Genomic DNA, 12,563 nt, shown 5'->3' on the forward strand with positions numbered 1-12,563 from the left:
AGTCAGGGTTTTTAAAACAAAGAGTATCAAGGCGTATTAGCTTGTGAGACTTCAAAATGCTTGGATAGACATGTATATACTGTCAACAGAATATGGTTTTCTAGAAGGTTACAATCTTTTTTAAACTAGATAAGATTCCAAGGTACATAAAAGGGCCAGATAAGGCAATAAAACAGAAGGGCGGCCAGATGAAACGAGACCGGTCTGTACATTTATGAGGCAGTGGAAGTAAAAAAAGTAACTAAGTTTGTAGCTAAAAGGAAGCCTATGTGAAGAGACTTAAGGTTAAGGGTAAGGAGCTTCACTAGCTTTCACAAATCTGCCTCTGACACGCAACCTAGTGTCAGCTCTTGCCTTCCTCGATTCATACCTTATGGTCTTATCATATCTGTTGGCACCCGAGATCCAAGACAAAGGGAGAAACGAAATATGGTATCAGATTCTTTAAGGGAGATGGGCAATAAAAAATTATTAAAGGGGAAAGAAAAAAGCAGCATTTACCTCCGTGTCTTCCTCTTTTCCTTGTAACGCTGCATTGCATCTCCTCTGTTCTGAGCCAGCCGCTCCAGATCAGCCTTAGTTGCAACTAGTCTTGTGGTCTTACAACTAGTTCCAGCAATATGCTCTGTGAAATGCAAGTCACTGGAGGAGTTCGAACCTTTCTCAGAGCCAAAGGTAATTGGACGATTGTTGCTCTCAGATTTTGTTGGTTGTACCTGGCCTGAAGTTGATCGCTTGTAGTCATCCTGCAAAAGAATCCTAATCAGCATCACAGTTAAGTTGCATAGCAGTCTAGCAAATATATATCATAAGCCAAAATGTTAGAATTGGTGGCTTGGTGATGAGGTAAAACAAAGAAAAGCAAACCAGCTTGTAACTTTTTTCTGACTAGGTTTCATGTTCTGAATTCTATCATTCACTAAAAGAAGCAACTGTCTACAACAATTTTTGAGGATGAACGGGAGATGACAACGTATTGTGTTTTAAACACTACTCTACTTAAATGACTAAGGTTAATGAGAACTATTACCTTTTTAATCTCTTTGACACCTTTCACATTAGTGGAACAAGTTTCATTCATATGGTCAACAAAATTGTTGATTGTGAATGAAGAAGCAGCACCTTTCCCTACATATGCAGCTTCCACTCGACTCGTATCCTCAGGTCCCCGTGACTGTCCCAAGTTAAAATCCCATATCTGTATACAAGTTCACAACACAGGTTAAGAAACCTTTCATTTTTTTATCTTCTTGAGAAACCATAAAACCACACAGAGTGACTATATTTGACCTTACACAAAAACATTTCACCACTTAATCTCACTTGCTCATTAACAGAAAAAACTAAACTGTTCTTAGCCAAAAAAATCAAAAGAGAGATAAGCAAAACCTGAGAACTCTGGCCACCACTAGGATTAGTAGTAGTAGCATTCCACTGCTGGTTAACTCCTCCTCCTCCGCCACCATTGATCTCCTCAACATCTCTTGACCATTTCAATCTCTCTGACATCTCCGGAACCATAAGCCCCTCTCCTGCTTCTCCATCTCCATCTCCATCACAAGCACCCTCACGGTCACAATCACGGTCACGATCACCATCATCGCCATCACCACCGACAACACCACTCTTAAGCAACTCCTCAAGCTGCTTACACAATACCTGCTTATACCTCCCACAACTAGATCCACAAGATCCACGCTTCTTAAACGTCGTATCGCTGGGAACAATCAATTCATTAGATCCCAAAACCCAAGAATCCAACTGCATCCCGAAATTATCCATCATCATCGCCATCATCGGAACTTGATTCTCTTCATCTTTCCTCCCTTGCTCCAAATCAAGTCCCCATAAAGCAGCAAGCTCCAACGCCGATGGACAACCGGAAAAACCTTCCACGGCGGATCGAACATGAGCATCGGAAACTGAACAACTTCCGTGAACATCCCAATCACACTCCTGACACAAAATCAGATTATCGGTGAAACACCGAACAGAGACTGGCTCGTTACCGCAATTATCGCAGATCTGAGATCGCACGTGCTTCCTCGACAACAGATTCGCCGTGTGAACTTGCTGATCACAAGGCAAACACAGCTTCGCCGTATCGGCTCTACAAAACAAAACCGCCGTACGCTCGCCGCAGAAATCGCACGGTACTCTCTCCGAACTACTCATAACTGACTCTCTCTCAAAATCCCTAAAATTCGAAATCAAAATCAGAATTTATTTTCAGAGACTAAGGACGGTGAGAAGAATGATGACAAATCCATTTCTCACGTTTTTCATTTTGAACTCTTTTTTTTTTTGGGGGGCTTTGTCAAAATTATCTGCAAATCTTTTGGAATGAAGAAGACAACGAAGCTAATTATTGTAAACAGTTTGGGGTTAGGGATTTGTTTTTCTGTGTTGCGATGTATGGAACTTGTGTATGATGGATTGTTCAGATTGAGATATGTTGAGATCTGACGGTGTAAAAGCGTGCTGAGAGAGTCGCCATTGTTCAGACGGCGAAGCTTACGTTGACTGTGACAGAGAATCTAAGAGAAAATATCTAATCTGCTTTTTCACCTAAATATCTATTTTAACGTATAAAGGGAAAGTTAGTTCAAAGCACATGATTTTTATGGGATTAATTCTTTCCGTATATAGCAATAACTTTTTGATCAGTGTAATAACGGCTGGAATCGTCTTTTTCTGGAACTAGTATTTACGAACATTGCAGCGTAATGTATAGCATATATTTATGTGCATAATAAACTGCTACACACGAGTTCTTGACAAAAGATGTGATAAAATTAAAATCGTAAAGATATTTTAGGATTCATGTTAGATATTTTCTTTTTGTCCATAGACTTCAATAAGTTGTTTTTTTTTGTTTTGAAAAAAAGTATAACTTATTTGTAAAGTGCTATCATTCTGAGGTATAAATATCTTGAAAAAGTTCCTGGGGAGTGGTAACAATCGGAACGATTCTTGACTAACGCATTAAATTTCACGTGTTAGAGAGTTTGTGATTCAGACTATACATAATACAGTATATGAGCGGGTTTTTTCTTTTTTGAGTCAAAGCGGAATATATGCGTTATATACTTCTATATTTGAATTCTTGAGTTTTGATCGAATGTTTAATTTGTGGTCAACTTGTGGAAATCTCTTGGCAAAGAAATCTTATTTATCCAAAAAATAGTTGGTATGAAAACTCTTGGCAAAGAAATCTTGTTTATTCCAAAAATAGTTGGTATGAAGAGTTTGGATTTCTGCTTGTAAGAAAACTGCGACCTGACATCAAATATTTTTCTTTTTAAAGATAAATAGCTTGAATTTTCATATATCTCTATAGAAGATGAATCGTCGATTTTTTTTTTTTTAAGTAAAAGATGATATAAAAGCCCATTAGACTCAAAATTGAAGAACTATCTCAAGAAGGAACTCAAAAATGGGCTTCAGCCCATAAGGGAAGCTTGTAGTCCGGTGATTGGATTATATATCTTCCGGATCCGGTATCGTTTCGCTCCCTTTAGGATTTTTCCGGAAGGAACAAAAATCTGATTCAGAACTTGGTTTCGCTGGTCGTTTTGGTTCTAATCTGAATCGCTGGTTTATTCCGGTTGTGAATTTTCGTATATTTATAGGACCGGCGAATCAGAAGCAAATTGTTGTTAGGAATAAACCCTAAATTCTGCCATGGATAAGGAGAGATATTCCAGGAGCCACCGTGACGATCGTGATCGAGATTCGAGTCCCGACCATTCTCCACAACGTGAAGGAGGACGCCGCCGTGACCGCGATGTTGATTCGAAGCGTCGTGATTCAGATCACTACCGTTCATCGAGGCGCGGCGATAGGGAAGATGAGAGAGATAGGACCAAGGATAGAAGAGGGAGATCTGTAGAGCGAGGCGAGAGAGAAGGGAGTAGAGATAGGGAAAAGCATCACCATGAGAGGTCTCACGAAGGTAGTAAAGAGAAGGAATCGAGGAGCAAGAGGAAAGATAGAGAGGAAGAGAATGGGGCTAGGGATGGGAAGAAGAAATCTAGGTTTGCTGATGGGAATGGTGAGAGGAGGAGCAGGTTTGAGGATGTGGCTATTGAAGTTGAGAACAAAGATGCTCAAGTCTCTGAGGGTTCTGGGGCTACGAATCCAACCAGTGGCGTTACGATGGTGAGTTCTTTATACCTTTTCGTTAATCTTCTTTGTTTGCTACTTGCGATTTGTTCATGATTACCTCTAGTCTTCTTCGCTAGCTAATGCTTGCATTTTCTTTTTTTGTGCAGGGAGCCTCTACATATAGTTCTATTCCATCGGAAGCTTCTGCTGCCCCTAGTCAAACACTGCTCACTAAGGTATCTTCGATATCTACAACGGATGAAAATAAGGCTAGTGTTGTCAGATCTCATGAGGTTCCTGGAAAATCTAGTACAGATGGAAGACCATTGTCCACAGCTGGGAAAAGTAGTGCAAACTTGCCTCTTGATTCATCAGCGTTAGCAGCGAAAGCTAGGAAAGCACTACAATTGCAAAAGGGATTGGCTGATAGATTGAAGAACCTTCCTTTGGTAAGATGTACAGATATTCTATACTTTTTTGCGTTCATTCTTCTCTGAAAACTTTGTATTTGATAAATTGCTTTTCTTATTCTCTGTGCAGCTGAAGAAGGCTACTAAGCCAACTTCAGAAGGTAGCCCACATACCAGAGTGCCACCATCGACTACCACTCCTGCTGTCTCTACAGGCACATCTTTTGCTTCAACATTACCACATACTGGCCTTGCTGGCTTTGGGAGTATTGCCAACATTGAAGCTGTTAAGCGAGCCCAGGAGCTGGCAGCTAATATGGGATTTCATCAGGATCGAGAGTTCGCTCCCGTTATTAACCTATTTCCAGGACAGGCACCCTCAGATATGACTGTTGCACAGAGACCGGAAAAGCCCCCTGTTCTGCGCGTGGATGCACTAGGAAGGGAGATAGATGAACACGGAAATGTGATTAGTGTGACTAAACCAAGCAATCTTAGTACATTGAAGGTCAGCAATGTTAATTTGAATATCTTAAGTTTTCATGTTTTTCTTTATATGATCGAGCTTCTAAAGTACTTGGATTTTACAGGTTAACATAAACAAAAAGAAGAAAGATGCTTTTCAGATTCTTAAACCTCAACTGGAAGCAGATCTAAAAGAAAACCCCTATTTTGACACAAGGATGGGTATTGATGAAAAAAAGATTCTGAGACCTAAACGTATGAGTTTCCAGTTTGTTGAGGAAGGTAAATGGACAAGAGATGCTGAAAATTTGAAGTTTAAGGTATGCATTGTCTTTTGTATGGATTCTTTTTGACGATATTCTCTCTTGGTGGTCTTTTAGATGTCTCATTGTGTGTATTTCTGTCTTTTCTTTATAGAGTCATTTTGGTGAAGCAAAAGCGAAGGAGCTGAAGGTGAAGCAAGCACAACTGGCTAAGGCAAACGATGATATAAATCCAAATTTGATAGAGGTATCCGAACGTGTCCCGAGAAAAGAGAAGCCCAAGGAGCCAATTCCAGATGTTGAGTGGTGGTACGTAATTTCTCTCACCTTACCCTTTCTGTTAATGCTAAGTTGTTTTGTTTCTGATTTGACATTCACTTGGCATAACCTTGGTGGAAACAAGTCATCCTGCACTTAAAAACTGAACTTGTAACGATTGGAGTATTTGATGACTGTGATGAATCACCATAACAATAACTTTAGTTTGCTCTCAGCTACGGATGACATTCATATAATTTGTTTGGTGTTCTTGTTGCTCATGTTGGTTTAGGGTTGTTTGTTTGTTTTTTGAATTACTATCTAGTTTCGTTTAGGTGGGATATATACAATTAATATTTCAATTCTTTGATTTCTTTGAGTGTTCGCATATGTGCTTTAGTTTTCCACATACAACTTCTGAAAGTTCAATGGTTTTGTCATCAGCAACGGTGTGATTGGTAGTAAAATATGGTAACATGAATCTACTGATGATTATGATCTACTTAGTACCTTTCAATGCCAGCCCAAATAGTTAATCTAGCTGCTTTGTGCTCTGTCGTTTTGGTCTATTTTCTTGGTATATGTTCATGATGAGTCTTCTTAGTTCATAATTGTTTTATGTTTCAGGGATGCAAATGTCCTCACCAATGGCGAATACGGCGAAATAACTGATGGCACCATTACTGAAAGCCATCTGAAGATAGAAAAACTTACTCATTACATTGAGCATCCTCGTCCCATAGAGCCACCTGCAGAGGCAGCTCCTCCACCACCCCAACCTCTTAAACTGACAAAGAAGGAACAGAAGAAACTGCGAACCCAGAGGCGTCTAGCAAAAGAAAAGGAGAAACAGGAGATGATCAGACAAGGGTTGCTGGAACCACCAAAAGCAAAGGTGAAGATGAGCAACTTAATGAAGGTTCTTGGTTCTGAAGCGACCCAAGACCCAACAAAGCTTGAAAAAGAGATCCGCACAGCAGCTGCTGAGCGTGAACAGGCTCATACAGATAGGAATGCTGCCCGGAAGCTAACTCCTGCAGAGAAACGTGAGAAGAAAGAGAGGAAGCTTTTCGATGATCCAACAACGGTTGAGACGATTGTGTCGGTGTACAAGATCAAAAAGTTATCGCACCCTAAAACAAGATTCAAAGTGGAGATGAATGCAAGAGAGAACAGATTAACAGGGTGTAGTGTGATGACGGATGAAATGAGTGTGGTTGTGGTTGAGGGCAAGAGCAAAGCGATAAAGAGATACGGGAAGCTGATGATGAAGCGAATAAACTGGGAAGAGGCAGAGAGGAAGGAAGGGAATGAAGACGAGGAAGAAGAAGTGAATGGCGGAAACAAGTGTTGGTTGGTTTGGCAAGGAAGTATTGGGAAACCGAGTTTTCATAGGTTTCATGTACACGAATGCGTGACGGAATCCACTGCCAAGAAAGTTTTCATGGATGCTGGTGTTGTTCACTACTGGGATCTCGCTGTCAATTACTCAGACGACTAAATCCTCTCTCCCTCATATCATCATCATCACCTTGAAATGCGTTAACTATTTGGACATGTTATTGCACTTCTATGAACATATATTCCCCTGGTGTCTGGTATTTTAGTTTTTGAACAAGAAATGATCTGTTTTTTACTAGGTAAACTGTTTAAGGTTGATGATACAACATGAATTATCTGAGTCACAGCCAAAAAAGTACCATTGGTTAAGTATGATTATGACTTAAAACAAAACTATAATGTTTTAAAAATATCGAGGCCACTAACCGATAACATAATTATGTGTACAGTCAGAAGAATGAGCCGCGCGTGTAGATGGTTGGACGAAACGTGCGACAAGATGCGAGCCTGAGTGCTCAATATGTACCTGACAGCTACACCTCCTCCAGCTTTCTCTTTACCCAACAATTCTCCACCAACACGGGCGCGTGACCTCATGAAAATCCCCAAACTACCCTCAAACTCTGTTTTTTTTTCCTTGATTAAAGAGTCTTCCTTCGTGTTTTTCTTGTTTTCATTCCTTCCAAATATCTATCTCTTTTGTTTCTTCTTCTTCTTCTCCTCTGCTTTTGGAATCATTATAGTGATAAGAGGAGATGGCGGATATAACAGAATATCTAGAGAGATCGATGCAGAATTGTTCACTTATTGATCGGAGAAGTAGTATGGGAGATGGATTTGGTATGAGCGATGAACATATCCCGATCTCAGATAGATTCTTGGAGCTCAGTTCTCACTTCTCTGTTCCTTCTCATTTGGAACAGTGTCTTGATCTTAAGGTAAAAGAAAACTCACACAAAAAGAAACAGATTCCTTCCATGTTTCCTTATAATTGATCTTTCAATTTTATTTTGTTTTGTCTCAAAATGCTCAAAGGGTTTTGGTTTCAAGCTTGATTTGTAATTGTATGGCTAAACTAAACGCCTTAACTGATAATTCTAGTATTTTCTTTCGTTTTGGGGAATAAATATGTTTGAAATTGCTATGTAGCATCAAATTTTGAGATGCTGAGGTGGGGTTTTTGTTTATAGACAGGAGAGATTTACTACAGAAGCTGGAATAGTGGAATGAGAGTGAAAGAAGATCCGAGAAAATCGATGAGTCGTGGTAACTATGCAGACCAATCCAGTGGTGAATCGTCTGGAACAGTTTTTTCATCAGAAGAAGTTAGCTCGTATTATGAAAGCGAAGAGTCTTCATCAGAGTCGTCTCCTTCATCAAGAAAGTATCACAAAGAGGAACAAGACGAAGATGTTCTTGTGGTAGCTGGTTGCAAAGCTTGTTTAATGTATTTCATGGTACCTAAACTCTTTAAGGATTGCCCCAAATGTGCAACTCAGCTTCTCCACTTTGATCAACTTCACTCTACTTCTCCTTGAACCTATCTTTCGTTGTTGATTTTTTTCTCATTTCATTTTCAGTTTTCTTCACATAGATTTGAGGGTTGTCTTCTCTCTTTTTGTCTTTTAATCTCTTAACTCGTATATGTATAAACTAGTGTTCGTGTTGTGGCATTATATTTAAAGACAATGTCTCAAAGTTGTTGGAAAAGAAAAAAACAACAACATGGATTAGTGAAAAGCAGATCAGACTGTGTAAACTAAATAGATCGGATAGAAAAAACAAAACAAAATGTGGTTAATGGCTTAATGCAGATCCGGTGGAACAAGTGCTAGTGATTGCATGTGTTTTATGGGATTTACGTAATCGTGAGGTTGCTTGAATAGACTGGTGTGTTTTTATGGGACTAACTGATCTGTCAGGTTAATAATATCGATTGGTAATGAAAGGAGAGAGTCTTGAGAGTTTTGTTTAGGATAGTTGTTGCATAAAAGTTGGTCAATGAAGCTTAAGACTCGCGCGCTGCGTGGAAAGAAAATTTAAAAAGCATAATGATTGCAAGCATGTGATTTACCACAATTTCTGTTTCTTTTGTTTCCCATTTTAATTTATAAATCAAAAGTTAATCCTTGATTATTTTTTTGGTTTTGACCAAAATAAAAATGGCTTTATACAATAAATTATAATCGAACCATAATTGAATGGCATTTCCCCCTAACATTGTCAACTTTTGCAATCATACATATAATATATTGAAATAAAAATGGCAGTAATTCACAGCAACTACAGCTCACATTCAATGAACAACTTATACGATCAATTAATTATTAATGCAAACAATCAAAGAAGAATTATCATCAGAACTAGTGAGGCTCATTTCTGTCACATTAAATGTTTAATAATACTATATATGGAAAAGTCAAATTATAAACAAGATCTTTGGGTTGCATTAGCTATATCTCGGGATTTTGATTCATTGACCTCAATGGGAGTTATTACGAAAGGAAGCTAATTAAGGCGAGATATGTCTAGCTATCTTTGTGATTTCAAGTTGTTGTGTGAACAACTTAACCATATTGGAAAGCTATTGTCCGAAATGATGATCTTTTTTCGTTAATTTGTGTTAAGATCTTAGTAAAGAATACATGAGTCATTTTGAAAATGTGATCAAACTTCTATGTATTAGCGTTATATATACAAAACACGTATATATACGAAGCACGTATCCCATCTTATGCTCTTGCAACTATCACTCCTCATTTGCGCTTTGAAGCTCATATTTGCTTATGAGAATGAAACACCTCATTCTGAACTTTCTTAAAACAACTACAATCTTACGTGTAATGGCTAGCTAATAAGGCAGATGAAGTACTTGATAGGGTTTAGGGGTTATAAGGTCGTGAGAACTTCTTTTACTCTTGGGCGTCGTGGATTTCCTCAACATGGCCTACAGGCTATATCAAACCAAAATAACTTTGAGAAACAAAAAACAATCGAGGTTCTACCGACCTCTTCAAATCATTGTAATTTATAAATGTTGGAGTCACTTTCAGAAAGTGGCTAAATTCTTAAAGCTCTAGCTGTTATGTTAATCTATATGGTCTGCAATGAATAGGATGGACTCGTGATTCTAGTGCTTTTTCTCACATCACATAGAGACATGAACCTCTTCAAGAAGCAACATCTTACTCAGGTTCAAAATTTCATGGTTGGTGTTGGAGTCTTCATACATACTCACATGTTGGCTTCATATTATGTACCACTTCATGTATTATTTATCTTGAGAATGTTATGATTTTTCCAACTGTTCATATCTTTTTTTTTTTTTTATCTCTTAAGAATGTTATGGTTTTTCGAACGATGTGATAATGTTCCTTTTGAGTTTTGTTTGTTTAATTTCAGATAAGATGGGTGTCTTTAAAAGTTGGGAGACTTAGGTGTTACGTTGCTCTACTCCTCACCCATAACTATAGTGATTATCTATGATGTCTAACATTAAGCGAGTTGTAACATCATTTCTATGGATCCTCAACCTCGAAAGAATATCAAACCTATGTAATAAACCAGATGGAAAAGAATTCCAAACTTTCGTTTCAGAGTTTGTTTTGTATGTACCTTGACCATCATTGACATTAATAGACATGATTTTAAAGCGTTCGTATGAAAAACATACCATTATAAACAAAGAAATATCATTTTTTATTTTATTTTTATATACCATTTATTGTGAGTCTTATATATATATTTGGATTTAATATATATATACTAGGGTTCTTTCACTTTTGTATTTAAGTTAACTTAATATTTTTTTGTAATAATTGGTTCGTAAATGTTTAAAATCTGTGTTGTTCCTGACAATACTCAGGTTTATCTTGTAGTCATCTAGGCTGGACTGGACTTTGAAATACAAATCCGAGAGAAAACGGATCTGACCAAGCCGAGTTAAAAATAAATTTACATGCTCGCGAATTTCAGGTTGGACTAAAGTGCCTTTACCAAATAAAAAGACAATGCTACACCAATATGAGTATTCCGATCGCATCTAATATGCATGCTCAAAAAGGTTCCTTACTACACAGTTATCTTTATTCTGTTTTAAAACCCTTTTTCTATATTACTACATTAAATTAGCGAGATATGACAACGAAATAGTCAATCAGTCGTTGCTACGTCAAAATTTCGCTAACTTTTTGCAACGATTTTTAGTAATAATGTTTCTTATAATATTTCACTAAGATTAATCAGCTGCTAAGTTAGTAGATCACCAGATCACTCTTATTCTACGTACGTTGGACTCATGTTTATCAGTTAATAGTTATCACCGTCACAAAAATCTTTTTTTGTTTTTGTTTTTGGTATAAGATCATAATAAACAAAATAAATGTTATGTTTTACTAAACATTCATAAATTATCAGTAATTATCTTCTAGTTTAGGGAAAGTATATACTTCGATCTATTTCATTGGGAAGTTTGCTAAGCGAAAATATACATTTATGATCAGATATTAGGGATGAACTATTATGATCGTTTATTTTTGAATCAAATAAACTATGAGCTTATAATACATAGACATTTTCGTATATTATCATAAAAGTTCTTTTTTTATATTTGAATTATCAAGAAGCTTCAAACATTCGATACATAATATGTTCCAAGTTCAAGAAGACAGGAACATATCGAATTAAGTTATTTCATTTTTATTTACTGTCAAAACGCGAACTTGATACGTAGAAATACTCCCCCTTAGGATTCGGCTGTTGTCTACCTTTTTTGTCGACCACTATAGACTATATTTGTGGTATAATTTCAGTTGATATTGATCCAAAAAGCACATAATAGCTCTTCGGAAGGTAAGAAAGTGACAGCGGCAGCAAAGACGACTTCACAATTATAGACAACTTAGATGCATGCATGTACGGATAGAACAAAATCTAAAAACATTCGGAGTGCAAAGTATATGTATATAATCAGGAAGAAAAAAAAATGTTATGTATATGAATGTGTAATTGAATAATTTGTTCGAAATGATAGAAAACTTGTTATATGTGATTCCAAGTTAAAGATTTGAGTTTCACTATCGACGACAATTATTGTGGTCTCACCTTTGCTACTGCTTACTATAGATAGACGTCTTAAATAGCAAAAATATTCGGTTTTATAAATGTGATTTGGGTTTCGGTCCTGGATCTATAGCTACTAGGTCTGGTTATATATATGTATATATTCCCATGTATATACGTAAAAACAATCGGGTGGGGGTCACATGGAGTTCAGAGAAAGAGCAGAAGAGTCCCCACGTCGTCTGTGGTTTGGGTCCTCGGGCTATGGGGATACCAAACACCATCATGCATGCCCAACTCTCTTTTTCATTATTTTTCTCTTTCTTTTTTGATTTTAATTATACCATTTTAGGGTTTTCTTTTGTATATTCATGTCATCCTACAACCATCGAATATATAACCCACATTTTTCCCTTACATATATTAAAAAGGAAAAAAAGAATCCATGCTTTACCAATTTCTACTCCTACTTTATTTCCCTTGCATCATTTCTTTATTATTAGCCTTTCATTCTCTCTTCACGCTCCCTTTTATGGTTTCCTTTTCGTTTGATTCAACTTCCCATCATGCATGTATATATATTAGTACTATATTCTATGTAAAATTCCAAGTAATCTATCTTATTATTGACATTTTGACAGATATTGTCATCATATTC

At 37.2% G+C, this 12,563-nt stretch overlaps 3 protein-coding genes across 5 annotated transcripts; 2 read left to right on the plus strand and 1 right to left on the minus strand.

Moving 5' to 3' along the window:
* Positions 1–39: 39 nt before the first annotated feature.
* On the minus strand, positions 40–2,561 carry BBX13 (B-box type zinc finger protein with CCT domain-containing protein). The gene is made up of 4 exons (NM_102570.4): positions 1,390–2,561; positions 1,031–1,198; positions 502–746; positions 40–388 (listed from the first exon to the last, which is right to left on the minus strand). Exons 1-4 carry the CDS (start codon positions 2,173–2,175, stop codon positions 286–288), a joined length of 1,302 nt encoding a protein of 433 aa, NP_174126.1. The 5' UTR covers positions 2,176–2,561; the 3' UTR covers positions 40–285.
* Positions 2,562–3,368: 807 nt separating this feature from the next.
* AT1G28060 (Pre-mRNA-splicing factor 3) lies at positions 3,369–7,425 on the plus strand. 3 transcript variants are annotated; one of them, NM_001332796.1, is made up of 7 exons: positions 3,369–3,500; positions 3,633–4,161; positions 4,275–4,556; positions 4,648–5,025; positions 5,108–5,302; positions 5,400–5,554; positions 6,131–7,384. In NM_001332796.1, the coding sequence occupies exons 2-7, from the start codon at positions 3,685–3,687 to the stop codon at positions 7,002–7,004; spliced, it is 2,361 nt and encodes a 786-aa protein (NP_001319094.1). In that variant the 5' UTR covers positions 3,369–3,500; positions 3,633–3,684; the 3' UTR covers positions 7,005–7,384. The 3 variants fall into 3 exon arrangements, with proteins under 3 accessions (NP_001319094.1, NP_174127.1, NP_001321377.1); NM_001332797.1 differs by lacking the exon at positions 3,369–3,500 and having other exon boundaries at positions 3,537–4,161; positions 6,131–7,213; positions 7,294–7,425; NM_102571.3 differs by lacking the exon at positions 3,369–3,500 and having other exon boundaries at positions 3,521–4,161.
* On the plus strand, positions 7,365–8,609 carry AT1G28070 (ATP-dependent RNA helicase). The gene is made up of 2 exons (NM_102572.3): positions 7,365–7,782; positions 8,035–8,609. Exons 1-2 carry the CDS (start codon positions 7,600–7,602, stop codon positions 8,380–8,382), a joined length of 531 nt encoding a protein of 176 aa, NP_174128.1. The 5' UTR covers positions 7,365–7,599; the 3' UTR covers positions 8,383–8,609.
* Positions 8,610–12,563: the final 3,954 nt, after the last annotated feature.

The sequence above is a fragment of the Arabidopsis thaliana genome (assembly GCF_000001735.4).
Source record: "Arabidopsis thaliana chromosome 1 sequence".
Classification (NCBI taxonomy): domain Eukaryota; kingdom Viridiplantae; phylum Streptophyta; class Magnoliopsida; order Brassicales; family Brassicaceae; genus Arabidopsis; species Arabidopsis thaliana.